The sequence below is a fragment of the Myiozetetes cayanensis genome, unplaced genomic scaffold (genome assembly GCF_022539395.1).
Source record: "Myiozetetes cayanensis isolate MyiCay16 unplaced genomic scaffold, myiCay2020 scf2-11, whole genome shotgun sequence".
Classification (NCBI taxonomy): Eukaryota; Metazoa; Chordata; class Aves; order Passeriformes; family Tyrannidae; genus Myiozetetes; species Myiozetetes cayanensis.
The window spans coordinates 22,283,376-22,310,350 of record NW_026087411.1 but is presented as its reverse complement, the minus strand read 5'-3'; the positions used below and the strand labels follow the sequence as shown (position 1 = coordinate 22,310,350).

At 40.0% G+C, this 26,975-nt stretch overlaps 1 protein-coding gene across 2 annotated transcripts; it reads right to left on the bottom strand.

The window, feature by feature from the left end:
- Positions 1-6,435: 6,435 nt before the first annotated feature.
- NEK2 (NIMA related kinase 2) lies at positions 6,436-14,390 on the bottom strand. 2 transcript variants are annotated; one of them, XM_050314384.1, is made up of 9 exons: positions 14,283-14,390; positions 13,895-14,112; positions 12,589-12,826; positions 11,816-11,898; positions 11,446-11,572; positions 10,428-10,647; positions 9,425-9,479; positions 9,272-9,342; positions 6,436-6,807 (listed from the first exon to the last, which is right to left on the bottom strand). In XM_050314384.1, exons 1-9 carry the CDS (start codon positions 14,376-14,378, stop codon positions 6,581-6,583), a joined length of 1,335 nt encoding a protein of 444 aa, XP_050170341.1. In that variant the 5' UTR covers positions 14,379-14,390; the 3' UTR covers positions 6,436-6,580. The 2 variants fall into 2 exon arrangements, 1 of the variants encoding a protein (XP_050170341.1); XR_007628820.1 differs by having other exon boundaries at positions 9,272-9,479; positions 12,541-12,826.
- Between the last annotated feature and the right edge of the window lie 12,585 nt (positions 14,391-26,975).

Sequence of the window (26,975 nt, the reverse complement as noted above, 5' to 3'; positions counted from 1 at the left end):
TGCCTGTGGGAGGGAGCAACCCTTTAAAGCACCTCAGTGCTGTACCCCCTGACTGACATGCCCCAGTGTGACTCCAAACTTGGAGGCGGCTCTGTTTGATGTTTCTTTGTTATCTGCTCCACCCAGCAAGGGAACCCTCTGGGTCAGTGGGATAGCATGGGTGCTTGGAGATCCTCCTGCCTGCAGAGTGGCAAAAAGCTCCTTATATTCACTCCTGCACAGGTGTTTATCTGGGAGAGATGGAGCCTCTTGTGGGGAATGGAAATCTCCAGCTCTTCCTTTCAAGACTACCTGCACAGCCTTTGGGTGTGCCTGAGTGCCATGATCTACAAAGTCTGCACTCAGCTTGCTGAAGTCACCGAGGTGGCAAAACAGCTAATAATTAAACCTGCTTTTTCAGTTTTACTGCTGGAGAAATGCTTCTGTGGCAAAGCACTGAGAAGAGTACAATACTCCTTTCACATCAAAAGAATATGCAGATCCCCAAAGTAAATAGTGGCCTGCATTGAGCACACTAATTTCTATGCTGCTATCTACTTACCCTGATGGTTTCAGTGAACGAAGTGAGTTCTTCAGCCCTCTAAACAGTTCTCAGCACAGCAGTCAAACAAACAATGTAATATTCTGGGTTTTATTTGTTCCAGATTAAATAAAGAAAAGGGTGACTGAAAAATACAAAGGAAGTGGAGCTGAGAGTGAAGATGGAACAAAGACAGCAAGGGCGGGGGGGGATCAGAAGCAAGTAATAGGCAGTGTTAGATTTAGTAATTTCTAGTAATTCCAAAGTTCTTGCTTCCTTCTGCCAGCCTCACTTGATTGCTGGGCAGTGTGGGTGGTTTCTACAGGTTTCTCTTTACTTAAAATGATTTGTTTGAAGACATATTATTTGTAATAAACATAAGGGTATCACTTAGTAAAAACATTCTTCTTCAGGAAGTAATAAAACGCTTGCTCAGTTTAAAGTCTGTCCTCAAGTGTTTTTGCTGGATGGGTGTTATACTCCTGTGGCTTTATTCCACTGAATCATCCCTGGGGAAAGTAAAAATGAGGGATGGTGGGGAAAGAGATTTGGAAACAAATAAATGCTCTAAATCAAAAAGACAGGACTTTGTACACAGCCCAGGCCACAATAGCATCAATGGCTCCCACAAGAGCATTTACAATCCAAGGACAAAACCTCATAATCTTGCCCTAGCTTTGCATACTGTCACAACTTTCCTCGGTAGTCTGCAAACCTCGGTTCGTCAGTGTCTGACGTACGGCAGATGTCTCCCAGAGCTGCAGAGCACCAACACTGTCATTCTTCTGATGCCACTCATGCCTGAAACTTAAAGGACTTATCAGCGGGGGAGTGGGGGAAATGCATTTATCAGCAGCTCTTAGTAGGATAGTTCTTAGCAGGTTATATATTTTGTGAGTAAGGACAGGTTTCTTTGGGAATCCCTTGTCCTTCACAAATGCTCTAAGGGAGATGAAAGACAATTTACAGAAAATCTCGAGGATTCTCAAATTATTGCTCAAAGGTTGATCATTAGGAGCTGCAGCATTGATACAGCTTTAAACCCTGACTCAGAGATTCTCACATCAGAGACTCCTGCCTAAATTGTGAACTGACTTTTTGAAATCCAGCCAGCAGTGATGGAAAGGTTTCAGGTCATGGGGAAGCCGACTCATTCCTCAGCATTTCAGCCCTGCAGTGTGACTATCCCCTTGCAGCCAGTGCCTTCTGGCAAGGGCAGCCCCAGTCACTCAGGTCCAAACACTTGAAATGTTTCAGAAGCAGATAATCAAAACATTAATTAGGATCATATAAGAGAAAATCCAGAAGCAATACACTGCAAATGGATGACCCTAATATTAGGATACTAAGCCCAAATTTTGAAAAAAAGCTTTGTGAAATTGGTACTAAATTATACTTTCCATTTACAACACATGTCTTGCAAAGGCAATTGCATGGAAATCCTTTGCTTCCAATGGTGTTGAATTAGGGTTAATATTTCTACCATTCCAGAAAAATTACAGTGAAACCCTAAGTACCTGTAAATAAACTACTGGTTTTTTAACAACTGCTCTCCCTCCTGTACCAAAAGACAATTAGCTTAGACAAGATCAAAAAAAAAAAAAAAAAAAAAAAGGAAAGTATATCAAATATTATCCTTTGCTTCCTCCTCAGGAATATACATAAAATTACTTAAAATTATCCTTCCTCTGTTTTTCAAAGAAGTAACCACTTCCTCAAACAGATAAGTAAGAGTGACACTAATCTGACCAACCTACATGAGAAAGCAGAGCACTGAGTGCAGGTAGAGACAAGTTCTCCCTGTTAATTCAAAGTGAATTTCCTCTCATCAAGTACTGGGCTTAATTTAAGCAATAAAATAGAAGGGGTAGATGTTGCCTTGGAGATATTTTCACTTCCACCAAGTGGTCTGCATTGGTGTGATGCGAAGGACCCAACAGGTGTGCAAAGACAGTATATCAGCATGGGGTTGTTCCTACTAGCTACATGCTTAAAACCAACCAAAAACCTCACTGCCAGGTTACACAAATCCTAAATATGAGTTTCCTTAGATTAACTCCCAGGTTAAGAAATGTCTAGTGCATTATTATATTATATATTTATATTATAAACATTTATCTATTAGACATTATATTTTATATATTTATATATTATATTATATATTATCTCAATTGCCGAAAATAAACATTATATTTTTGGTCCCCTTCCTTCAAGGTAATATTTTTGTGTCCTTACTCATCAGCTTCATTACAGTTAGGAGGGGGTTAAGCAATGCAAAAAATGAAACAGCAGCCCCTGTTTCAAACTGCAGCAGCCACTTCAGTGGCCCTGAAATGCTACCCAGGCACACGTGCATTCATTTACTAAGCTTGATGGTCCTCTCTGTTTACGTTTGATTTTCTCTGAGCATTTTGCCTGCCCAGCACTTTCACACTGTTCAAGCATTGTAATCACATGGAATGGACTGTCCAACTGGCTGCAGAGGGGACACTTGACCAGGCTAATCGTTAAATAAATTACTTTGGTAACTCACCACTATTTTCCCAGTAAATTCTATTCCCTACTAAATGCACACCTGTCTGAAGTACGAAACCAAAGTGGTTACACCACTGTCACCAAACCTCAGCACTGGGATGCTCTACAGGTCTGCATTTGAGCAGTCTCTGAGCACCCTGCTGTGACAAGCCTCTTACACATGGGAACCTAAGGCCTGGGACAGGATACTGATAAAGGTCACACATGAAGCCTGAAAATTGGGAAACTGGTCCAGAATTTTCAAAGATGATGCAACATCCCCTCTAGACTATCCTTGAGCTAAATGATGTTCTTATGCATATAAACCTGTAATTTCAGAAGTGCTCACAACTAATCATATTATTAAAATTCCTGACATCTGTATTAAACATTAATTTATCTCACAACATTCCACATAATAATGACGTACACCATAATAATGTATTAGTAGTGTACACCATTATTATAATCCTGTAAGGCTTAAGCTGTACCATATCCATACGTACAAACTTACCTTCTCTTTTAAGATACAAGTATGCCCATCTCATGATGGCAATGTTTTGCAAGCACTCTACAGGCAGTCACTTTTCCCATAAATATTCTATTTATGAATGTTCTAATTCCTGAATATTTTTGCAAACTGCATCCTGAATGCAATTCCAACGCTACACACATCCTATTTGAAAAGCAACTATGCCCTTGTGGAAAAATGTCAATTTCAGGATTCTAAAGCAAAAATCTAGAAAGAACAAAGACCATCTCCAGGATACCTTTCCTCATACTTGACACATACTGGTATGAAGTTCTTATTTCAAAACCCTCCAGAAACACTGCGTTTGTGATAATACTTCAAGAAGACATCATAAGTAATACAGCTGGATAGCTTAATGCTACGGCTGTAACTTAAGCTGTTCTCAGTTATTACTGCCGTTGTGATTGATACAGTTTGCACTCCCTGTAGCATTTTGTATTCATAATAGTGTAATTGTTAACTGGGACTTTGATTCAAGTATTTTTTATGAAACATGTATAAAAGATGCAAACTGGCAAATCGGGGATAATTACAATTAATTGCACCAGCAAGTACTAAAGCATCCGTGTCCTAAGAAAATACAGATCTTGCAGCAACATGCATAGAACAAAACAGGTAAAAATATGTTTAAATCAGACGTTAAAGAAGAGTCTCAGCAAAGACAAGGCAACAGTGCCATCTTGAGGTCACTAGAGAATTAAAGGAGGAGGAAAGCTGCAAGCATTACTCTGAAGGTATTTTAAATGCAGAAATTACTTGTTCCATCTGAATGTTCCAAGAGCAAAGAAAAATACTCTCAAGCCGTTTTCTTAATTTGGTGTTGTTAAAAGCAAAGCATTTGCAGACACCAGCCCTTTCACAAGTTGATTAGAGGGAGGGAGGACCTCTCCTATGAGAAAAGGCTAAGAAAATTGGGATTGTTCAGCCTGGAAAAGAAAAGGCTTCAGGGTGACCTAATTGCGATGTTCCAGTACCTGGAGGGAAACTACAAGAAAGATGGAGAGGGACTTTTTACAAGAGTATCTAGTAACAGGACAAGAGGGAATGGCTTCAAACTGAAAGAGAATAGGTTTAGATTAGTTATTAGGAAAAAGATTCTTTGCTGTGAGGGTGGTGAGCACTGGAACAGGTTGCCCAGAGAAGCTGTGGATGTTCTCTGGATGGTCCCTGGCAGTGTGCAAGGCCAGGCTGAATGGAGTTCTGAGCAATTCAGTCCAGTGAAAGGTGTCCCTATCCATTGCAGGGAGGTTGGAATTATGTGATCTCTAAAGTCCCCTCCAACCCAGGCCATTCTATGATTCTACGGAAATGACCTTTCATGACTTATTCATTATTAATTTATTTTCTCGGCTGCTTGGTTTCCTCCTTTCACTAATTGATACCTGCATTTTACAGATAACAAAGTATGCAACATTCTTATATCATACATATTTTTTCAGATTGGACTCACACCAATGCATATCCTACCCTTTAATGTTTTATGGGTTATACCATAAAAATGCACATGAAGGCCAGTAGAACTGCATTGCAGGTCTTCTGACTGAGGCACAGAACAGAAAGATCCAAGTGTACAAACATGGTGAGAAAGCAGGGATTCATCCTCCACACATGTAGGAGGAGCTTCAGCAATATTAAAAAATGCAGAAGGGAACCTGCACTGATCCATTTGGCACAGCTACTCTGGCTGTGCATATATACGTGCCAGACATTTCCACCACACCTACTGCTGGGGAATGGCCACCAGGATGGTGGTAATCTTAGACTAGCAAACAAAATGGTCCTGTTCTAATTCTTTTGTGCAAAGGTTGTGGTGAAAACAGCAACCTCTACGCAAGCAAATATGGTAAGTTCTGCTAGGTGGTTAAGAATCAGCCAGAGCAGAACTATTGTTTGGTGCCACAAGTACTTGTCCATCAGCAAATCACAGAGTGATTAGGGTTGGAAGGGACCTTTAAGATCATCTAGTATGTCAAATCAAATTGATGTTTCAAACAAGATTTGTCTCTTAGGAAGTAAAAACCATCTTGAATACCTCTTTAGATAACATCCATAGCCCAATAAGGAAAAAAAATCCTTATATAAAACATATGCCAGACATTACAGTTTCAAAGGATATTTTTAAATTCATGAGTCTGAGTTAGTTCATGAGACTTACATCACCTTAAGTGAGCAACTGCTACTCTGGCAGAGAATTGTTAAGGGTAAGATGAAGATACCTCATAAGCTTCAAGACAATAAGGATTTACTATTCAAAGCACAACAGCTGCTCTGCAAAACACAGATGCTAATATCCAGGATGGTGTCCCATCCTGGACAGCAGTCTCAGGGGATTGGTTTATAATACGGTTTCAAGGCAAAGCAGAGATGTTATTTCAAATGCCACGCCCTGAAGGAACCAATGGACAAGACATTCAGCTGCTGAGGCAGAAGGAATATAAACTCATAATTTACATTATGCTGACCCATCACACTCATTAGTCAGAGACATTGAATTAAAAGTAGCCTGCTTTGATAGGTCATTTACTTAGTAGGAAGAGATACTATCAAATCTTTTTGCTCTTTTGTTAGAAAACATTTAAAAGCACAGAAAAAAGTCATTGTTTTTCCACATGTACAGAATATCAATATTTCCTTTATCAATAACTGTGCTTTACATACAACATCATTTAAACCTATAGATTGCAAAACTCTGTATATATTTCACCTTAAGTTTTTCATATCAGATTTTAAACAAATCATTTATATATATTCATTCTTTATACTTTCAGAAGAGTAATGCAGGGTAAACAGGAGGACCAAAATATTTTTTCTTTAATAATACAATTACTATAAAATACCTATTTTCATAATATAACATCTTACGCTTTTATCATAAACTACCTGTCACAAACTAAGAGTTTGTACAAAAACTGTTAAAATCATTTTTCAGTAGGTTCTAGCTTAAAAGAGGGAGGCACAAGGATCTTCCTATAGATTTAATTATCTTTTAAAAGGTAAACACATCTTTTACAGTTTCAACGCATGCCCAAGATTTGTCTGCTCTTTAGTTGGTAGTTTTTTTCCAGTTCAGATAGTGCTTGAGCTCGTAGATTTGCAGCATATAGCCGTTTTTTGAGATCAGAGCTTTTTCCTTTAGAAAAGAGATAGTTTTCCATATTATTAGGAGACACCGCTTTCTCTTCACTTCCTTCAAAGGGTACATTCTTCTTGGTTGTAGAAAAGGGAAGCAGGAGTGGGTTATCTAAAGAAATCAAAAAGGAAGTACTGAATTAGTGCATCTTCCAGCATTTATTGCTTTTTATCCTGTTGCCCATTTTGTCATCTTCCTATGGCTTTGAGTGATCTAATTAAGCGTATTTCAGTTAAGAGCAAAAATTCTATTTTTTGAGGAAAAATTAAAACAAGGTTTTTAAATTATTGTGGTAAAAGGATATATGCCAGAGTAGTTTTTAGGTGCACATCCCAACACCAAAGGGAATATTAGTTGACATAAGGAGAAAAGACATGATGTTTCTTCTGAAGGACAGAAGTGAAACAGTAACATTATTCAGTTCCAAAAGAAAATAGAGAAGTAGGCTCTCCATACTGAAAAGAAATTATGTTTCCTTCACAGCAGGAGCAGATCCAACCTGTTCAGTGGTCTTCCTACATTACCCACATTGTTCCAACTCTATCTTTGTACTAAGCCAATGGGGTACAAATTAGGCTCTGACTTGATGAATAATGAGTTCAGGTGCATTAAAAATTAACAAGTTACTTTCACTGCAGCCTCCAGAACAAGAATTTTCATAGTGCAACCTATAGCATGCCACAATCAAAAGGCAGTTAGTTTGTTTTTAATGACATGAGTACAAAGACTACCGTATAAAGCCATTATAACAGTTGAGTTGCCTCTCATAAGAGTCAATTTCACAATACTCAATTTAAGGTGTGATTTTTATTTTTATTTAATCAAAGTTCTAACTATTCTAATCTTAACACTGTTGAAGCTCTAATTTTCAATTTATTAGGCTACAGCAAGGATGCAATAAGCACAAAAGAGCAAGAAGGAACTGAAGAAGCCAGTGCATATTTTAGCATTTTATAGTTTCATAGCAGTAAGCCAGATCTGTTTTAAAAGTAAATCTTTTCCTAAAAATTAGAAACCCCCTGTAAAATAGGATAGTGCCTAGGTCACTGTCTTAGAAAACAGAATTTTACTGTGAAGTAAACCACACAACAGACTTTAAGGAAAAATTAGAGATCTAAAAGATGTGTGAGATGTAATCTGGTTGTGAAAAATACAGTAATGTGAGCAACTGAAGATAACAAGTAAGTGATCTTGGTACCCTACTGGAGAAACACTGAGTCTATTTATACAAGAACAGGGAGAATTTTGGAAACAGTATTGCAAGAGCACCATGGAATGAACTGGAAGAGTAGCAAACCAAGTACTCTACAGATACTGCAAGATATCTTGTAATAACTATGTTTACTTTTCTGTACTATCTATCTTGAAGTATTAGCTGCCCAAAGTAGTTTTGTCTATCTTCAAATACTCCTGATAAGGTCAAAACATTATGTGAAAGGGTGGGAGATACAGTAGAGAACAGAAGCAAGAGCTGAAGCTCATTTGCCTTCAGGCATCTGGTGTTTGATGCAACATCAGAAAGCTAAAAGTAAGTTTATTCCCAAATTAAATTCTTTAACATATCCAAGTCAGACAGTATATTGAGAGACAGGTGGAATTCCCAAAGTTGACAGAAGTGTTAGAAATCGCTCAAGTACCACTCAATTCTAGGGGCATTTTACTTGTGTTCTTTCCTGTTGTGATAGGCACTTTGTAGGGAGGGGAAAAAAAAAAAAAAAAAGCCCCTTCAGTTTTATTCATATTGGAGGCAGGGACATGCTTATCTTGCTTTATTGGACCAAACTCAAGGAAGAGAGTGTTGCTCCGTATTAAAGGGTGTTCATATGTCTTTGTTCTAGAGTACTACTTCTGACTCAGTCATTCACTGTTCCTACCACTATTTCAAAATGCATTTAGAGACTTGAATCATTTCTAATAGTAAAAGATGGGTGCAATGAACAGATGATAGTACCTCTTATGATAGTGAGGACTGAATAACCAAGGCGAAAGTCAGTGTCAAATATTACTGTAAAAACAATTGGACTAGAAGAAGGTAAGGAGCGTTATAGCGTATTTTCAAACCTAGAGGGTTTTTTCCTATAATAGCAGTTTGCATTCTTTATACATCATATGATGCACCAATGACATCTGAGTCACTTTCGACAAATAATATTGTTCATGTTGAAGTTTTTGGAAGTTTAATGAAAGCTGAATTGATTAGACATATGCAATTTTATTAAAATTAACTAAATCAAAGGTCTATAAAAAGACATCCATCTGTAAAACAAGCACAGCTCTGAGAAAGGTTTGGGTTACAAGTAGGCACTTCTCTTAGCTTGCCATAAGAACTTAATTTCCAAAACAGCAAAAGACTGCAGTGCAAACAGTGGTAACTCAAAGACTTATGGTTGAGCATCACTCCTGAAGTCCTTTTGCAAAGCAGAAAATCAAAAGTCTCTTCCCAACCATGCAGGGATAATTGGGCTTTGTATTGCCCCGATGGGACTATGAACAGCATGTTGAGCATCAGGGACATTCTTCTGGTCATACCAGCCTGCATTTATCTGGGCAAGTGCATTCTTGCGTATTTGCATACCTGGACCATCTGCGTAAGTTACCGCTCGCTGCTGCTTGTGGAGATTGTAGCTCCTCATAAGGCTTTCAGCTCTGTTTGGGAAAGAGAAATTTAAGCTTTTTGTTGTCAGACTGTAGATTTTCTAACACAGACAATTATAGGTTAGTAGGATACCTAGCAAGTTTGTCTTCTGCCAGTCTCTCTCGCACACAGAGCTCCCGTTCTCTCTCTGGAAGTAGAAATATGTGGTAGTATGTAGTGTTAAAATGTTAGAGTGATTGTGCATGATGGGTTTTTCTTGCAGGAAAAGACAGCAGCAATAGACAGCTGCACACATATTTCTGATTCTATGGCTCTAAACAAAGGTAACTGCTGTGTAGATACACCTTTATCAATGCACCAGCAAAGCACTGGATGAGTACTCCGAAATGCCAGGCATGCTCTTGTTCCCAAACTTTGGCATGTCTGCAACAATGAAGCCAGAGTAGTTTTCTATTCTGTACATTAACTCATGGCACACGACATCAGATTTAAATATTTATATGCTAGATACAATGATTCAGCTATAACTAAACACCCTGTTTACAACATCAGCAGATGTCATTCAGGCTCAGAAAAAAAAATATAGTTAAAAACTGTATTGCAGAGCCTACTGCCTATGCAAAGACATTTTACGTGGGCAGGAAATACCAACATCTGAGAACTAACTATCTGTACAGATTCACAGGTAAGCTCCCTGCAGTGCAGCCTTTATAAAAGCAGTTTACAGTTTACTCAAAGATGTTTTTCGCCAACATCAGGCTCACCTTAGGTTTCATTTTAGTACAGTCAACGCTAACTTACACAGTGGGTGAAAAGCAACCTACACGGCACAGTGAGGAACAATATCTTCAGACCATGCTTTTCTGTATATTTTCCTAATTGCCACTCATGTTTAATAATCTTCACAAACCAGACTGCTATATCTAAACTGCCAGTTATATCTTAATAACCTAAAACCTAGTATAGATGACTAAGTCCCAGGCATTCTTGCTTTGGTCTTTAGACTCAATTCTAGTAGTGAATGCAATACCCTAGTGCATTAAAACAAGGGTTGTAAAAACTGTCTACCTTTCCTTCCTCCAACTGAATCAGAATCCCATGCCAATCCCCCCCTTCCCAAAGTAGTATATCATACGCTCCAAACGTTGCTCTCTCTCCTTAATGGCTTGTTCTCGCTCCTGTAGTTGCTGTTCCTTCCGTTTCAGCTCATTCACTGCAGCATCTGAGTACTGCAGCCTTTCTGGCTCCCACGATCTCCAACATCTTCTGTCAGAATTCTGCTTTTGTTCTTCTGTCACCAGGTCTGCTATCAAGGGGTGCTGCAGAATATCTTCAACAGAAGGTCGGCAATAATCCTAAAGGAAAGACATTACCAATAGATTCCCTCTGTAACCAAGAAACATTATGGCCAGAGATTCCCAAGCAAGAACAGCTGAGATGTTATACAGTGAAGAGGTTGTGGAAAAATGGAGTTATGAAGGGGTAGCACAACCAGATGACAACAACTAAGGGAGGAGTCTGTTACCAGCCTTCAGATCCATAGCCACAAGTTTGTCTCCCCAGCCCAGACACCCACTCCTTTCAGAGCCTAAATGGGGTGGGTGAGCCTACAGAGACAACTGTCAGTAGATTCTGGAGCTACCACTCTGCATTTCTGCCTGCCACTTGATTCCTGAAGGATCCATACCTGCTGGATACTTGGGACAACAAAGCTGTAACAAGCACCCATGCAGTATTCTTCTCAACACCCTCATGCCAGCAGCAGGGAGCAAGCTATACATTAGCCATATAAAGAAAAATCCAAAATGAAGACAAAACAACCCCTTCCAACTTCCAAACACACTAGAACCATTTTAACCCTGAAATTACAAGACCTCAATAGCTTATTGAGGTTCTTAGGAAATCCTATATAGGTCAATACTGAGGCAGCCTTTTTGCATCCTTTGAACCTGACATAAAAGCTTGAGCTGCTCCCCCTTTTTTCCATGGACTCAGAGCACAACTTCTCCCTCCTTTTCCTACAAGTGAAACTGCCAGTGACAAGGTGATAACAACCAGTGCCTCAGGTTGGTTTGTTTCATAATTGAGAAGAAAATCTAGTAATTTGAACTAATACTGAAATACAGGTGCAAACATTAGTAATTGAGTCATACCTTTACATTCAGCATCTGCTTGAGAAGTTCGTTCAACTCCTCTGAGTAACGATATGGTATTCTTCTGAACTTCCCTTCCCTTATCTTTTCTGCCAGTTCTTTTTGGTTGTAAGCTGTAAACGGAGGCCTGAAAAAGAAAAATTTTTCTGGATTCTTCCACTGGTTTCACAGAACGTATTTTCAGAAAAGAAGTATCAGACTAAAAAGCTGCAATCAAGGGTTGGTTTTCACTACCTGACGTCAAGACCAACACAGAAATAAAAATCTAGGACTAGACCCTGAAGCCTTTAAGCTTTCATCTATACAAAATTTAACCATACCTGCATTAACAACTATGTTTCCATATTCCTTATTACACTACCATACTTACGAGAGAGCACATAGTTCATACAGAAGACATCCTAGAGACCAAATGTCAGATTTTTCATTGTATGACATGTGGTTCATTTGTTCCTAAGAAAAGAGAACAATCTTAGGTTTAATAAAGAAGACAGTGTTCCAGTAATGCAGGATAGTCAACTGCTATTCAAACCTGAATTAAATCATTACTTATGGGGTTTACTTCTAAGATTCCATCTTAATTAATCTCCACATTTAATCATACCAGCAGGATTTTAATAAGTTGCGGCAGTACTCCACTGCAGAAGACTGACATGTTGCACCAGTCTTTAATCAACACAACTCTATTTCAGTCAAAATTAATCTTCCCCCCAAGAAATGCATTATATCTGGGTAATAAGTAATTCCTGTTCACTTCACTACAGACTAAAATCCTACCATCAAGAGGTAACTTAAGCTCTTTACCTTAACAGTACAAAACATAGAAGCTCTCTAGATTCCCTGTTTCTTTTCAACATACTCCAATACCTGCAATATCCCAAGAACATAACAAAGCTTATACAGTAAAGAGTAACTTTAATTAGAAAGCAGTTGACTATGTGGGGAAGAAAGGAGATGAAAAGAACCGCAAAATAACCTTGTGTTCAGAACATATACAGTCTATGAAAAAAGTCATCTGCATTTCAGACTAGTAAGTCTTCATTAAAACATCCCAAACGTTCATGGACTCTGAAACCAACCCTGTAGAAAACACACCTTGGAGGGGCAAAAAAGGGAAGATAAGGCATAGAAGGGAGGTCTTACTGGAGACATATAATATGGAGTTCCAACAAATGTTTTGGCAAAGCTGGTATCGTGATGCAATATTCTAGCCAGTCCAAAATCTCCAAGTTTCACATTCTGTTTGCCATCCAGAAACACATTTGCTGGTTTTAAGTCACGATGCACAGTGACTGCACCATCACTCCGTCTGTGACACTCCTTCAAGGCCAATGTTAACTGAGTCAATACTCGGAGAATAAAGCTTTCTTCCAAGAAATGCCTGAAAGATGAACATATTTTTTAACAAACAGATTTTTTGAACGTAGATCAGTTCAAGTAGTTGCTGCCAGTCTTAGTTCTGTAACTTTTTTTAATATTCCTATTATAAAACATCACTGAAACAACCACTATCAACAACAGGTATCTATTAATTTTATTTTTAAAATTGTTTTTTTTTTAATCACTGCAACTATGTTGGAAGACATTTATACTTTTGTTGCAAAATCCCTGTAGTATTTCCTTCCTCACCCAAACAGTCTCTTGTATACATAGTATTTTCATTACTTGTAACACAAATATCAATTTGATCCTTTTGTGATGGTATTAGTCCCTGTGATCACTTAAGGTATATTGTCAGCTGTTTATAACAAGCAACATCCAATAACAGAGCCAAGACATGGCTGATTTTTAATATAACCTTCCTGAAACGAAAAGACTAATGTTGTTAGGCAGCTGCAGTACTATTTTAGACTATTCTCACAAAGTAACAGCAATGGAGTCATGTACTTGTTTAACATGAAATGTGAAAACTGATACTATACTTAAGCAGGCTCCTAAGTCTAAAATTAGATCAAGGTGAAGCCTTATCAACTTGACGTCTCCCCAGGCTTTATATGCAAGCACATAAAGTAGCTTTTCACGTTGTGCTCATAATCACTTTTCCCTTCCACATATTTTGGTGTTCTAATACAACACAGGATCCAAATCGTTTTACTGACAGGGAAGCCAGAACCCGCGGACCAAGCAGTCTCTAGGACTTCCTGATTATGTTTTCAACCCCATGTATAGCCAGAACCCCCTCAATAGCTTCTACCCCACAAGAGACCTATATTTTTAGTTTTTTACTATTTCAGCATTGACATCCAGCCTGATACAGCACTCAATAGCACAATTCCCATGGCTGCTGTAATTTTGTACAAAACCTTTAACGTTTGAGAAGAGTTGTTGGGTCCAAGGGGTTAAACCCGAAGCTGCTCAGAAGTTAAGAGATGCATTCCCTTCCTCCCTGGATTGGCCAAGACTCCTCGTGTAAGATATTCCAAGCGTGCCACAAACAGATTTCACGTGCCTATCTTTTGAGCATTTGGCAATCAAGGTCGCCAGGTCTCCCCCATCGCAGTACTCCATCACGATGTACAGGGTGGTGCTGCTCCTGTCGATGATCCGGTCGTAGTACCGGACGATGTTCGGGTGCCGCAGCTCCCTCAGCAGGTTCACCTCCGAAACGAGCATCTGCTTCTCCGACTCCGTCATCGAGCCATAGTCCAGTTCCTTCCATACCAAGATCTGGGGAGGGAGGAACACCTTATGGAGCGGTGGGGGTGCCGGCCGGAGCCTCGAAAGGGGAAGAGAGAGGGGCTTCCAGAGCCGCCCGCTCGCGTATCTCGGAGAGGCGGCAGCGCCGGGCTGGGACCCGCGCCAACGGCACAGCCGCGCCGCCCCCGCCTCCTGCTCACCTTGCCGTCGGCCTTGCGGCGCACCTTGCGGCACTTCCCGTAGGAGCCGGCGCCGATGGTGAGCAGCACCTCGTAGTCGTCGGGTCGGCCGGGCATGGCGGGCGCGGACGGGGCGCAGGATCGGTCCCCCCTGGGCTCCGCTCGGCCCGCCCCGCGCCCCCGAACCCGCCGCGCCGCCCGCGCCGTTCAAACGCACCGCCCCGCAAGCCCATTGGCCGCGCCGCGCGCGCGCCCCGCCCGCCCATTGGCTGCGCCGCCGTAAACAGCTCGCGCCGCGGTGGGGCGGGTACGGCCGTTACCACCGGGGGGCGGGGCCCGGCGAGACCCGGCGAGACCGGCGAGACCACGCAGCTCTCGCGATGCCCTTGGCCCCGCCCTCCCACGCCTGGTCCCTCACACCCTTTTCCCTCCCTTTTCCCTTTCTTCCTCCCCTTTTTCCTCTGTCTTATTTTTTTCTTTTTTTTCCTTTCTTTTTCCTTTTTTTCTTTTTCCTTGTTTTTTTTCCTTTGCTTTTTTTCTTTTTCCTTTTTTTCCTTTCCCCCCTTATCCTCTTTTCTCTCTCTTTTTCTCTTGTTTTTTCTTTCTTCTCTTTCTTCTCTCTTTCTTCTTTCTTCTCTCTCTTTTTTCTTTTTTTCTCTTTCTCTCTTTTGCTTTTTCGTTCCCTCCTTTTTTCTCTTTACCCCCTCTCTTTCCTTTCTTTCCTTTTTCCCCTTTTCCCCCTTTTCTTTCTCCTCTTTCCTTTTCCTTCCTTTTTTCTTTCCTTTTTTCCCTTTTTTCTCTCTTTTCCCCTTTTCCCCCTTTTTTTCTCTTTTTTCCCTTTCCTTCTCTTCCTTCTGCTCAGATAAACCACCAGGCCAGAAAGTATGAATAAATAACTCACATACTTATAGCTCCTCAAGAAAATACACTTTTTCCCATTAAAAGTGACGTTTCCTGAAAAACTTACTTCTGGTGAACAAATAGTGACAGAACATTGAAAGATCTTAGCAGAGTTTTTTTAATACTAAGAAGTGCTAAAAAAACCCTCAAACTATTTGAAATATCAATCTGTTCTGTACTTATTGCAGTCACAACTTCCTCGTGAGGGGAAGAGGAGGGGCAGGCGCTGATCTCTTCTCTGTGGCGACCAGTGACATGGCCTGAAGTTGTGTCAGGGGAGGTTTAGGTTGGATATTAGAAAGACCCTCACCCAGAGGGTGACTGGGCACTGGAACAGGCTCCCCAGGGACGTGGTCACAGCACCAAGCCTGTCTGAGTTCAAGAAGTGTTTGGATGATACTCTCGGGCACATGTTGTGACTCTAAGGGATATTCCTGTGCAGGACTAAGACTTGGACTCAAAGATCCTTCTGGGTCCCTTCCAACTGAGCATGTTCTGTGAGAAGAGTCCTTTAAAACCATGAGGAAAATTCCTCATGATTCTTCAAGAATCATACATTAAAAACTCCAAAACTCATGGCAGCCATACTGTCACACCACATATGAACACCTGTGTTATACCACACCCAAACCACCTGTTGAATATAAACCAAATAATGTAATGGCTTAAATTGCAAAATTTGAAAACAGGAATGTGTGGGTTCATGTCCAAACACTGAGCCAGTAAATACTATGGTTACATTAAATGGCACTGAATAACACCTCAGTATGACATTATAGAAATTTTAAGAAGCATGTAGTGTATTTTCTAGCATCATTTATGATAATTCTGGAGTGGTGCCAGGGTGCAGTTCTGGATTCAGTTTAATCTGTCTCCACATGGAAGTGGCTGTGACTGAAACAAGAACTCCTAGTTCTTCAGCAAAGAATTGTAACACACTTGTATAATTATAGAATCATAGAATGGCCTGGGTTGGAAGTGACCTTAAAGATCATCTAGTTCCAAACCCCCTGTCGTGTGCAGGGACACCTTTCCTGAATGAGGTGTAAAAGGGAACAGTTGTATTTGTTGACCGAGAAATCCAGCAACAGGACAGAGCAGTTCCTCATAGTGCATCTCTGCATGGCCTCAATCATTTCCAATTTTATTTCAGGCTTTGAAATAGGTTTGAGGGGATTAGGTGTCATGTTATTACTGAATATTTATGAAATATTCTTCTATTAGTCTTTAGAAAAATCTAAACCTTTACTTTCATCATCAGGAGGTGCAAAAGCTCCTGCTGTCCATAAAAATCCTATAGCTTTCTATCTGTAGATAATGTCTGTTCATTAGAGGAAAAAATGAGCAAATGAATTATACAGTGTAAAGACATTTTAGTTTTGTTGTTAATGAGGAACAGGGTGATCTAAAGGGTTCATTTCCATCACCAGTTTCAATTATCTTAAAAGAAAATCCTCACATACACCATTAGCATAGTAAATAAATTATGGTATTATACAATAAAAAAGACAAGCAGTACAGTATGTATTATTCAGCTATAAGCTTCATTTCTGGTTTCAGATATCTCCGTTTCAAACTTCTGTACTGTCAAATTAGCAAAAGGTCATCATGCATTCCCACTGTTACCAATGGGAGCCTTTCTATTTATATTTCAAAAGAAATAGGGTAGGTTTTCAATACTGTGTTTTGTCTATGGACTGTCTTGAAAGTTTCTTTAGAAAGGTTGGTTTGAATCACAGAAATGTCAAATGTCATGCTTTTAAAATCAGCAGCAGAGTAATTTTAATTTTTATTATACTTATTTCTAAGAGCCAGCTAATTTTGAGGAAAATGCATTTCTAAAAGTGGTCATTAAAATTTTCAACAGGCACTCCATTTTCTTTCTTTCTGATTTTCACACTTATAAGAATTATAAGACTTTTTTTTTCTTACATATGGCCATAGAAGTGAACCTAGATGCCAGTGATTCCAAAAATATATATTAAGTTTTAAATGGAGGCCTCTTCTGTCGGGTATTGTATTTTCAACTTTGGTCTCTAGTTCAGGAGCAACCTCAGATTTCTAGTCTTGAAAATACATGTACTGACTTCAGGTCTTTGAAAGCCACTGAATAGTTTTTAATAACCTACTTATAATATCGCTTCTAATATTTTATTCTGCCTTTTTTTGTTGTTGTTTACATCAAATGGCCCATATAATTTCCCAAAACTTAACCAAAAAAAAATTGCTCTGTAGTTCTCCACCAAAGCTCGTCAGTTTTGGTGACATCTCTCCTTTGTGCTGTAAGGAGTACCCTTTCCCTTATTCCAGGGTCTAGTTTATCTGACAAAATATTAAAGACTGAAGATAAATAATATGGTAGGCAATTTGGTATTTCTCTGAAGATGTTTTCTTTTTTGCACATGGAAATAGGTAAAAATAAATAGCTAACACTTTGCTGTGGGAGCCCAACACAATATAATTATACAGATAGATAGAAAACAAATGTAGTAAGGCACTGTAGCAAATTCAGTTATGTTTCTGGCAGCTATTTTTTTGCTTTCCAATCAGAGAAGATTACATAGGTTCAGAAGCCTTAAAGGAGCTCAAAATTGAAAATAAAACCAGACAGATGATGAATAATAAAAAATATATGCTCTTCATAAAAATAATTAGAAAAATAGCTGATAAAAATCTTGAGGTTTCTGTTCAAAGAGATGAAATATATGTAAAATCATATTTCAGGATCTCAGAAATGTGCCCAAGTCTTCTAGCAAAAAGGAGGAATTGAGCACTTAATATTGACAAGGTAAGATATCTTAAGAATGGTTTTACATGACAACCAGAGGAATTATAAATATTGGAGTGACTGAGATGTGAGAGTTTTATTTTAGCTCATTTTCTCCACATAAGTAGTTTGAGTTTTTTAATATTCAATTGCACTTGTGCTTACATGTCTTCATGCACACTGAGTTTTGTTCCTCACTTTCTCTTATTTGGTCCATGCCAAATTTTAAATTTACCCAGGACTGTTGTACACAGATGACACCATTTTTTTTCTAATGTTCTAGTAACTGACTTTAACGTCTAAACTCATACATAGGATTAACAAAACCATATAAAATACTGGCATATTACACAGAAAGACTCTAAAAAGTACCAGAAGGTAAAATTTCTCACTACTTTTCCTCTATTGCTCTGTGAGGGAAACAAGGAGTATGTTCCTTTAAGAAATTCTGCACAGCACAGCTGCGGACAGGACAGCAAAGGAACAGAATTTAGCAGCATTAATTAAAGTGCTTAAAACCATGGTACTTTTCATCTTTCATATCGTTTGCATTCAAAGCCAAGTGAGACTCCAAAAGCAATGTGTGCAGCAAGGCAAGCTTCAGTAAGGGAGTTTGTTGCAGCAGCTGTACCTTCATGGTTTTGCATTACAAACCATTTAAATGAGGAATACATAAACCCACATGAAATAAATTCAACAGCAGGTCAAGTTTTTACATGAAGGACTGAAAAATCAAAAATCTGACAGCATGGGAATTAATGAGAAGGAGAACGAGGAGAGTAGAAAAGACTCATTTTTGCATTTGGAGAGGGGAGCATATGAACTCTACTAACTCCAGATTTGCTTTGTTATCCATTCCTTATGTTCTGTAAAGTAATATTTAAATACAATACATGGCTGGACATTTTGAGTTACTTAGCTCTGTTTCTTGTGATCAAACTAACAGCCCTATCCATTATATATCTTCATATATATGCTAATTTTCAAAATCGTGAACAGAAAGTGCTTCAGTTGATCTTTAAGACCATTATTCAAACTGATTAGAAGACCAATTATTTGAGGTGCATGAGGTGCACAGAACTTCAAAAGTGAAATTCCAGAGTATCCTTAAGTCCTCAGTTAATCAAAATTTGAAGAATTGGAATTGTCTCTAAGGAAGAATTCTAGTATGACAATCTATGATTTCTGGTTTTGACTTGCTTACTAACTCTCTCCTAGGAAGGTAAACAAGTTCAGGACCTATGCCTCAATTTGGCCTCTTTTGAAAGGGAGATAGTGTACTACCTCTGAGATTAAAATTTGTAGCTAGTAGCTCTCAAAATATTTGTCAAAAATGCTTTAAATGATACAATAAATACAGCAAATACTTTGCTGACTTGAGTTGCCTAATTTTTCTAAAAGCAAAAATATTAGGTTTTCTTATTGTAGAACACCTGGTCTCATGTTTTTCCATGAATTTATTTGTACTTACACTCCCTCTAGGTATATTGGGACAAAGGTTTTCAAGTACAGTCATCACCAGATCTACGTGCACCATTATTGTCACAGATTTTCATTACCATGTCACTATTTCTCCAGCTCCCAATGTCTACAAACCCATGCTGTGATACAAATAACATGATTTTCCTCTGCTTTGTTTCTCCTTCAGGAAAAAAATGCACAGAAATCACACGGAAGTGATATTGCTGGGAATGACAGGAGAATCTTTTCCACATTCTCTCACAGGTCACCACACCAGCAAAGTGTTGTGCAGCTCAGGCTTGCCCTGAATCCAGCAGCTTTCTGTGCACTCAGAAGGCACCAAGGCAGTATAATAGCATGCACTTAGAGCCAAGTATCTCCTGCCTTACAAGCCAACATGCCTGGAAATACAGGCAGCAGAGCCTTCTAATGGAAGGCTTCAGTGTACTTTGGGGCACCCTTTAGTCATAGAATCATAGAATCAGCTGGGTTGGAAAGGACTCTGAGATCATCAAATCCAACCCTTGATCCACTACCACCATGGTTACTACACTATGGCACTAAATGCCACATCCAGTCTCATCTTAAAAACTTCCAGGGACGGAGAATCCACCACTTCCCTGGGCAGACCATTCCAGTGCCTGATTACCCTCTCTGTAAAGAATTTATTCTTAACATCCAACCCAAACCTCCCCTGGCAGAGCTTAAGACTGTGCTCTCTTGTCCTGCTACTGGTTGCCTGGGGAAAGAGATCGACCCCCACTGGCTACAACCTCCTTTCAGGGAGTTGTAGAGAGTGATGAGGTCATCCCTGAGCCTCCTCTTCTCCAGACTAAACAACCTCAGCTCCCTCAGCCTCCCCTCAAAGGACCTGTGCTTGAGTCCCTTCACCAGCCTCATTGCTCTTCTCTGGACCTGCTCCAGCACCTCAATGTCTTTCCTGAACTGAGGGGCCCAGAACTGGACACAGCACTCCAGGTGTGGCCTCACCAGTGCTGAGTACAGGGGCAGAATCACTTCCCTCATCCTGCTGGCCACACTGTTCCTGATACAGACCAGGATGCCATTGGCCTTCTTGGCCACCTGGGCACACTGCTGGCTTAATGACACTAAAGCTTCTACAAAGTCTTGATAACTCAGCTTTTAAGCTTGGAAGACAGCTAAGCCCTCTGTAGTTTCATTCACACCACACTTCCTTTGGCTAATACTTCCACTCATTGACTAAAAGTAAAAAAAAAAAAGACTGCAAGCAGAGACACTGTGTGACCCCTATTCCTAGTCTGTTTGGACAAAAACAGAGCTTAGTTCTCATCAGTCCTACATTTTGCTTATTTTGTAGCAAAAGGAGAAGAGAAAACCTTAGTTCTAGCTTCAACGTGAGTTTTTTGGGAGCAGATGCTGAAGGAATCGTTTTGCATACCGTACTGATCTCCAATTACAATGCCTAGTTTTATTTGGGCACTGCCCCTAATTGACTGTCAGATTTTGTAATGTTAAAGGTTACCAGTGCATTAGATAGAAGGGTTAGAGACAGTATTTTCCATGGTGCAAGATCCATAAACAGCTGTAGCAGTATTTTAGCAGGTGGCAGCTGTCACTGTTGGTAGCCTTGACAGTACAAGTACATGATATATGATAGCTCCTGGTAGAAACATGCAGAAACCTCATAACAGCCCTTTGCTTTTAGAGACGGGTAAATTCTTATACCAAGAACATCAGTTATATCTGATGTAACTGACTGTTAGGAAAAAAAGGCCAAGTGGTTGTAACAAAGGATTGGGAGACAGAAATTTTTTGCAGAAGACAAATATTCTGGTACCATATGGTACAGAACTCCCTGGTGTCCCTAAACTCAAAATATGGGAAACCGGCTGCCTGATTTTCAACAGTGAAGACTTGAATTTTGGAGCTGCTGTACAACTGTAACACCCATTGCCTTAGTGGGGATCTTGGTATGTGGGTTTCCCAATGACAATGACAAAAATAGATTTTGAAAACAAGGCAGTTCAAATAGAATAATCTGGAGTGGTATTTTCCACTGCAAAAGTTTAAAACCCAGAGTTTACTTTGCATAGAACTGATTTTCTTTTTTTGGTCTCATCCTTTTTCATGGAAATGTAACTTAACTGATCATATCACCTGAATATATTTCTCTTGGTCTCTATATCCCTCCTCCTCCTATAAGTTCCAAGAAAACTAGTCAGCAGAGAGAGAAGAAACATCCCAAAGTGCTCAACTAAATTACTAGACCAGAGTCCACATGGATGATGATGATGATTTGATGATGATGAAGAATGGGTTCACTACTGGGAAAATCTGGTTTTTGTGATATTTGCTCTTGAGACACCAGAGAATCTAACTACAAGATACAAATCCACAGGAAAACAAACTTCATTAGCTCCACTGTTTCCTGAACTACATGTTTTTTCCATCTGCCATGTATTATTTTGAAACCAAACTGAAATCCAGTCCCATTTATGTTACAGTAAGATGATTACAGTGAATAAGTACTTTCATATAATAAGTGAATTTCATGAATAAGTGAAGAAAATGCCTGGTACTTACAAGCTCTTGAGGCTAATGGAGAAAAGCGCAACATGAACCGATTTTTGCAAGATGAAGTCAGACAAATTAGGGGGAAAGGCACAGATTTTTAGCTGAGAGAACAAGTAACCTTAGGAGCAGGTAACTAAGGTAAACGGAGATTCTCTGATTTTTGGTGTTTACAAATCAGGACAGTGTTTTTTTTGAAAGATAAACTTTAAACCATAAACAGGTTATTAAGTTCTGTCCATATTGGCAGGGTGAAATCTAGTCAGGAAGTCAGACCAGATGACAACACGCTTCTTTCTGGCTTAAACTTTATGAGCAAACAAGAGGAGGGCAATGAGGCTTGTAGAGACACTGTAATCAGTGGAAATAACAGAAGGGAAATAACGTCTGAATACAACCCTTTAAATAACTCACTGCCTCAGCATATCCCTTGTGTAAGGCAGGACTCATCTATGCCTGTAGAACATTTTGCACCTGACAGATATAGTTTAACAAAATTTGCTTTCATGCTCAAAGATGTTTAAATATTTTCTGCTGTCCTCATTTGAAACAATTAGCAAACACAGTGGTTAGACAAAAGTATTTAAACAGCAAGGGGGACACGTTACTTTTTTTTTTTTCCCCTCGCAGTTTTTAAGCTTTATTTCTGTAGGAGGCTTCCAGGAAGATACTTAATGACATCGGTATGACCTCTTGCCTAGGGAGCACCAAATTCTGAGTGGAACTCATTATGGAAAAGACAGCATATTCAGGTTAATTGGAGAAAGGAAGCCAACTACTGCAGAGCTGATATAGCCAATATGGTTATGAAATCCTGTCCTTCGCATAAGATTTTGTTTATATAGAAATATCTCAAGAAGGAGTACTTCAAAACAAAAGTATATCTCTACATATCTATCTATACATCTCTCTCTCTCCCCCTCTGTATGTGTATATATATATGCATGTATCTTATGCAACCAAAAATTTGTTTGCCTTCAGTGGGAATCGGTTGGGCTGCTTCTTAAGAGTAGCACAGCCCTTTAATGTAGGATTCTCCAATACTCACAGTGTAGTTGACTTTTCTATTCTTCACCCATGAACCCAAATGCCATACTGTAGCAACAGCCTGATTTATCCTCTCAGAGGATACTGATGTGTTGCCTAGATATACATTAAGCTCACTGCAGAGATGAGGTATGAGGCTAGGACAGGGAAATCAGGCTCAGAATGCTTCAGTGAGAAAACTAAAACCACCTATGATCACACGTGGGAGAACTTCAGCAGTTTCTGCATAACCACAGGCAACAAGCAGGCTCAGCACTAAGGCCATATCCCTATGACTCATGTTACCTACCACAACTTGACAAACAGTGAGACTTGGCTGCTGGTCGCAGCATCGGAAGTTCAAGGCTAATCTTCCAAGGGGAAGAGAAGAAACAGACCATGATTTTCCAGGTCAGTGAAGCTGTTCCTGTCATGTTCAGAGGGGAGTTATTTTGGCACTTGGCAAATCCAACAACAGAAAATGTCAAAAGCTACCTGGAAATATCTGTGACCAGAGGGAGAACCTGCTGCATATCAGGACTGATATCACTTTCCAGGGGATTACCTATTCAGTTTGGTTATTTGGTCTCAGCCCTGTGACAGAACACAGGGGAAAAAAGTCAATGCAACACAGGGTATTTTTATATTAAAAAAAATATCTTTTGTCAGGCTTTCCTGGAAAAGCTGGACTACACTATCAGAAATTAGAGGCACCTCAGAGTGCTTATGTATTGGACAGTAAAACGTCCAATAGGGACACAATTCAGTCACAGATGGCAATGGCTATGCTTCAATTATCTGTGGAGGGAGTGGACCCTCAAACACAGCAAGAGCACTTATAAAAAGAGCAGAGCTGTCTAAAGAAGCTAAATGCATCAGGAATGACTGAATTTCGAGTGAGGACAAGCTCCTAAGACAGCATCCTCAACCAGCATCAGTCCTTGCCACTCACTGCTTAATGTCTGATAGAGTATTATCTCAGAATCATGTCTGGTTGCCATACCAGTTGACAACATGTTATGCTAAATCCACTGCTAAGGATGAGTGGGAAACAGGAAAGCAGCTAGCCTGTGTTTTGCTCCCACTCCTTAATGCTGTCTCAGAGTTTAGAGCCTTTTTCTGGGGAGGAATGAATTCCATCTGGGGACAGACAAAAGTTGATGGAATGACTCACCCACCTGAAAGACCCCATGGCCCACCATGAAAGCCTCCATGCTAGTGAAATGTCTTTCTAAAAGGTGCTGGCTGTACAGATGTCTTCTGCTGCAGAAAGGCCCAACTGCCTTAAGAACCTCTGCTGGAGGTCAGGGTACCAGAGGTAAAGCAACAACACCCCATTTGTTCTTAAAGGATGCCTTTGTGTTTAGAAACCTCGTGCCCTTCAATCTGACAATCACCCTGTCAACCTGCTGGGGTTATGGGGAAGGCCATAGTCTTGGGTATGTCAAGTCCAAGAGAATGTCCCTCCAACTGCTGTTAACAGGGCCGTAGGTTCTCATGTTTAAGTTATACAAACTCCTTTTGTTTCACCTGTACCAAAGACCTAAAGTGTTCTTGATTTTTCATGGCAACTGTCTAATCATACATCCAGTAATTTAGGATAGTCTGGCTGTTTAGCAAGTCCAAGTGGTACACAGCCTCCCTCCTGCTTCTGTTAACATGCATTGCAGCAGAAAATGGGGGAGAATGCATGGCTGATATTTTAAACCTGGTAGCATAGCAAAGAGGTGAGGTTTCAGCCTCAAACTACGATTGTGTAACAACCTTCCCAGAGGACTCCAGGTAGCCATAGGCTCCTGAGCCCCGGCTGTGCACAGCACGATGCCTTGGGCACCATTCTCAGCTAGTGGGCCACAGTTCTGGTCTCCAAGCTGGGTATGAACAGAGTCACTAGCTGATGTCCTTGGCCTCATGCCTGCCAAGGTTATTCCCTGTAGATCTACCTGCTGTGTCAAACAGCCGCCACAGTAAGCCCCTTCTGCAGTTTGTACGGGTGACTGGCACTCCATCAAAAGTCAACTGTGGAGCTGTGGTTACTCTTACAACCAAAGCTCTTTCCTACAAGGCTTGTGCAAGATACTTAGGAGAATTCTATTAAAAAAAAAAAAAAAGAAAAAAGAGAGAGAGAGATGTCCCTGCCTTGGGGGAATTTATTCCTATTTAAGAAGTCTTAGTGTTGGAAAAATTTTTAAGTATTTAATGAGGATTATTCTGTGGCCTGTCAGAGTCCCTTTAAATGCTGTTGGTAATTCTGCATTGCCCTTGCTATCTGTCACCTCCAAAATACTTATCAGCAACTGCAGCTACCTATCAGCTGTTACAGAACCATCTGTGCAGCCTTTATTTGTGTATACTTTTCTTCCAGATTGCTACCATCCTTCTGGAAAGAGAGAATGGGACAAAATGTTGCAGTGGTGGTGTACAGTAGGGCAATTTATTGTGAGTGGCTACAGTATAAAAGAGACAGTTAAGAGTAGTGGCTGCTGACACCTCAGGCAGTCCACAGTCCCCAAATCTGCAAAATTAGGATGGTAACAATTATTGTGGTATGTGACAAATACCTAAATCAATGGAAATCTTCTCTCTCTGAATGTGAAATCTGGTTTCTACAAGACCTTTCAGTTTTGGAGGGGGTGAAACTCAGAATCAGAGACTATTTTATTTGTTTCCATGTTGGTGATTTCAGTATCATCTCGAACTTAGCTTGAAACCTGGAAATATGTAATAAAAATCCAAATTGGAATGTAATTTTATGTGTCACATTGTTCTGTAATTGCCCTCTCTTTTTCTTCTTACAGAAAGAAAACTTTACTTGTACCTGCATTCTTAGGTACAATTTTCAAGAACCTGATTACTTCTGTTAGAAGCTTATCTCGACATTAAAAAGGATGAAGAGTCATTACAGGCACTGAGGATCAAAATTCAAGAGCAGCCACACAGATTACTGATGATTTAAATCAGAAAGAACAGGGGAATTTTTTAGAAAATAGATGCAGAGTTTCACAAGGAAAAAGATGCAACCTTGACGCAGGTTTGCGAGGTCAGCTAAAAATAACAACACTTTTTGTGGTCAAATGCATATTTAGTTAATTAGATCATTTGATTCACAGAATATTACTTTGAATAAATACAGGGCTCCAGGGTTCTGCAAAGTTAATTTCCTTTTGTCCTCAGGGAAGTACCTACATGGTGTAATCCCAGAGAAGACAGCAGCTTTGCCTGGGTCCCTGGGGCATGGTGCTCATCCCTCAGCACACGAGTGCATGAAGTTCCTTACTATTTGCCATCGTGAGAAGCCGCTAATTCAATTTCTCAGCATCTTCCAACCTTCTCTCTGATCTTTTAATCTCGAGAGTTCAAGGAGTTAATGTGTTCTCTGCGAGAGGTGATTATTATGTTAATTAGTCATGCTCCAAAGCTTCATATGGATAAGACTGAAGCACTTAAAAGTTACAATGCCACTGCCTAGAATTATGGCAAAGTGACCCTGCAAATAAAATCTTCGCCGGGTTGCTCACCACAGAAAAAGCGATTCTCCCTCTGGCCACAGGGAGCCACACAGCTACCACGATGAGCCCAGGGAAGAAAGCAAGGGAGAGGGCAAAATCCGTAGTCTGTAAACTTAGTGCCAGGGGAGTTTACGACAGGGGTTGCTCTCTCCTTGAGGGTACCCTACCAGTTACACCTGGGCTCCCATTACCTGTTTTCTCACCGGCACCTGAGGGTCTTGCACTGTTTTTAGCCAGGCATATAGAATGTACATGCAGCAAAATACTTGCACCTACTTGCACCCACACAGAGTAATTAGTGCAGACTGTCATTTTGATCTCTAAGTTCCTTTTTGACTGCAATTTAAAGGTAACTTTGCAAGATGTAGAACGACCATTAACCTGTGAAGCCTTAAGCAACAACAGCAGTTGTTTGACCCCAGAGAATAATCCAGGGTTTGTGTAATCAACCCCAGCATACAACTCTGAAACATTTAATTCTCTCAGTACCAGCAGCAT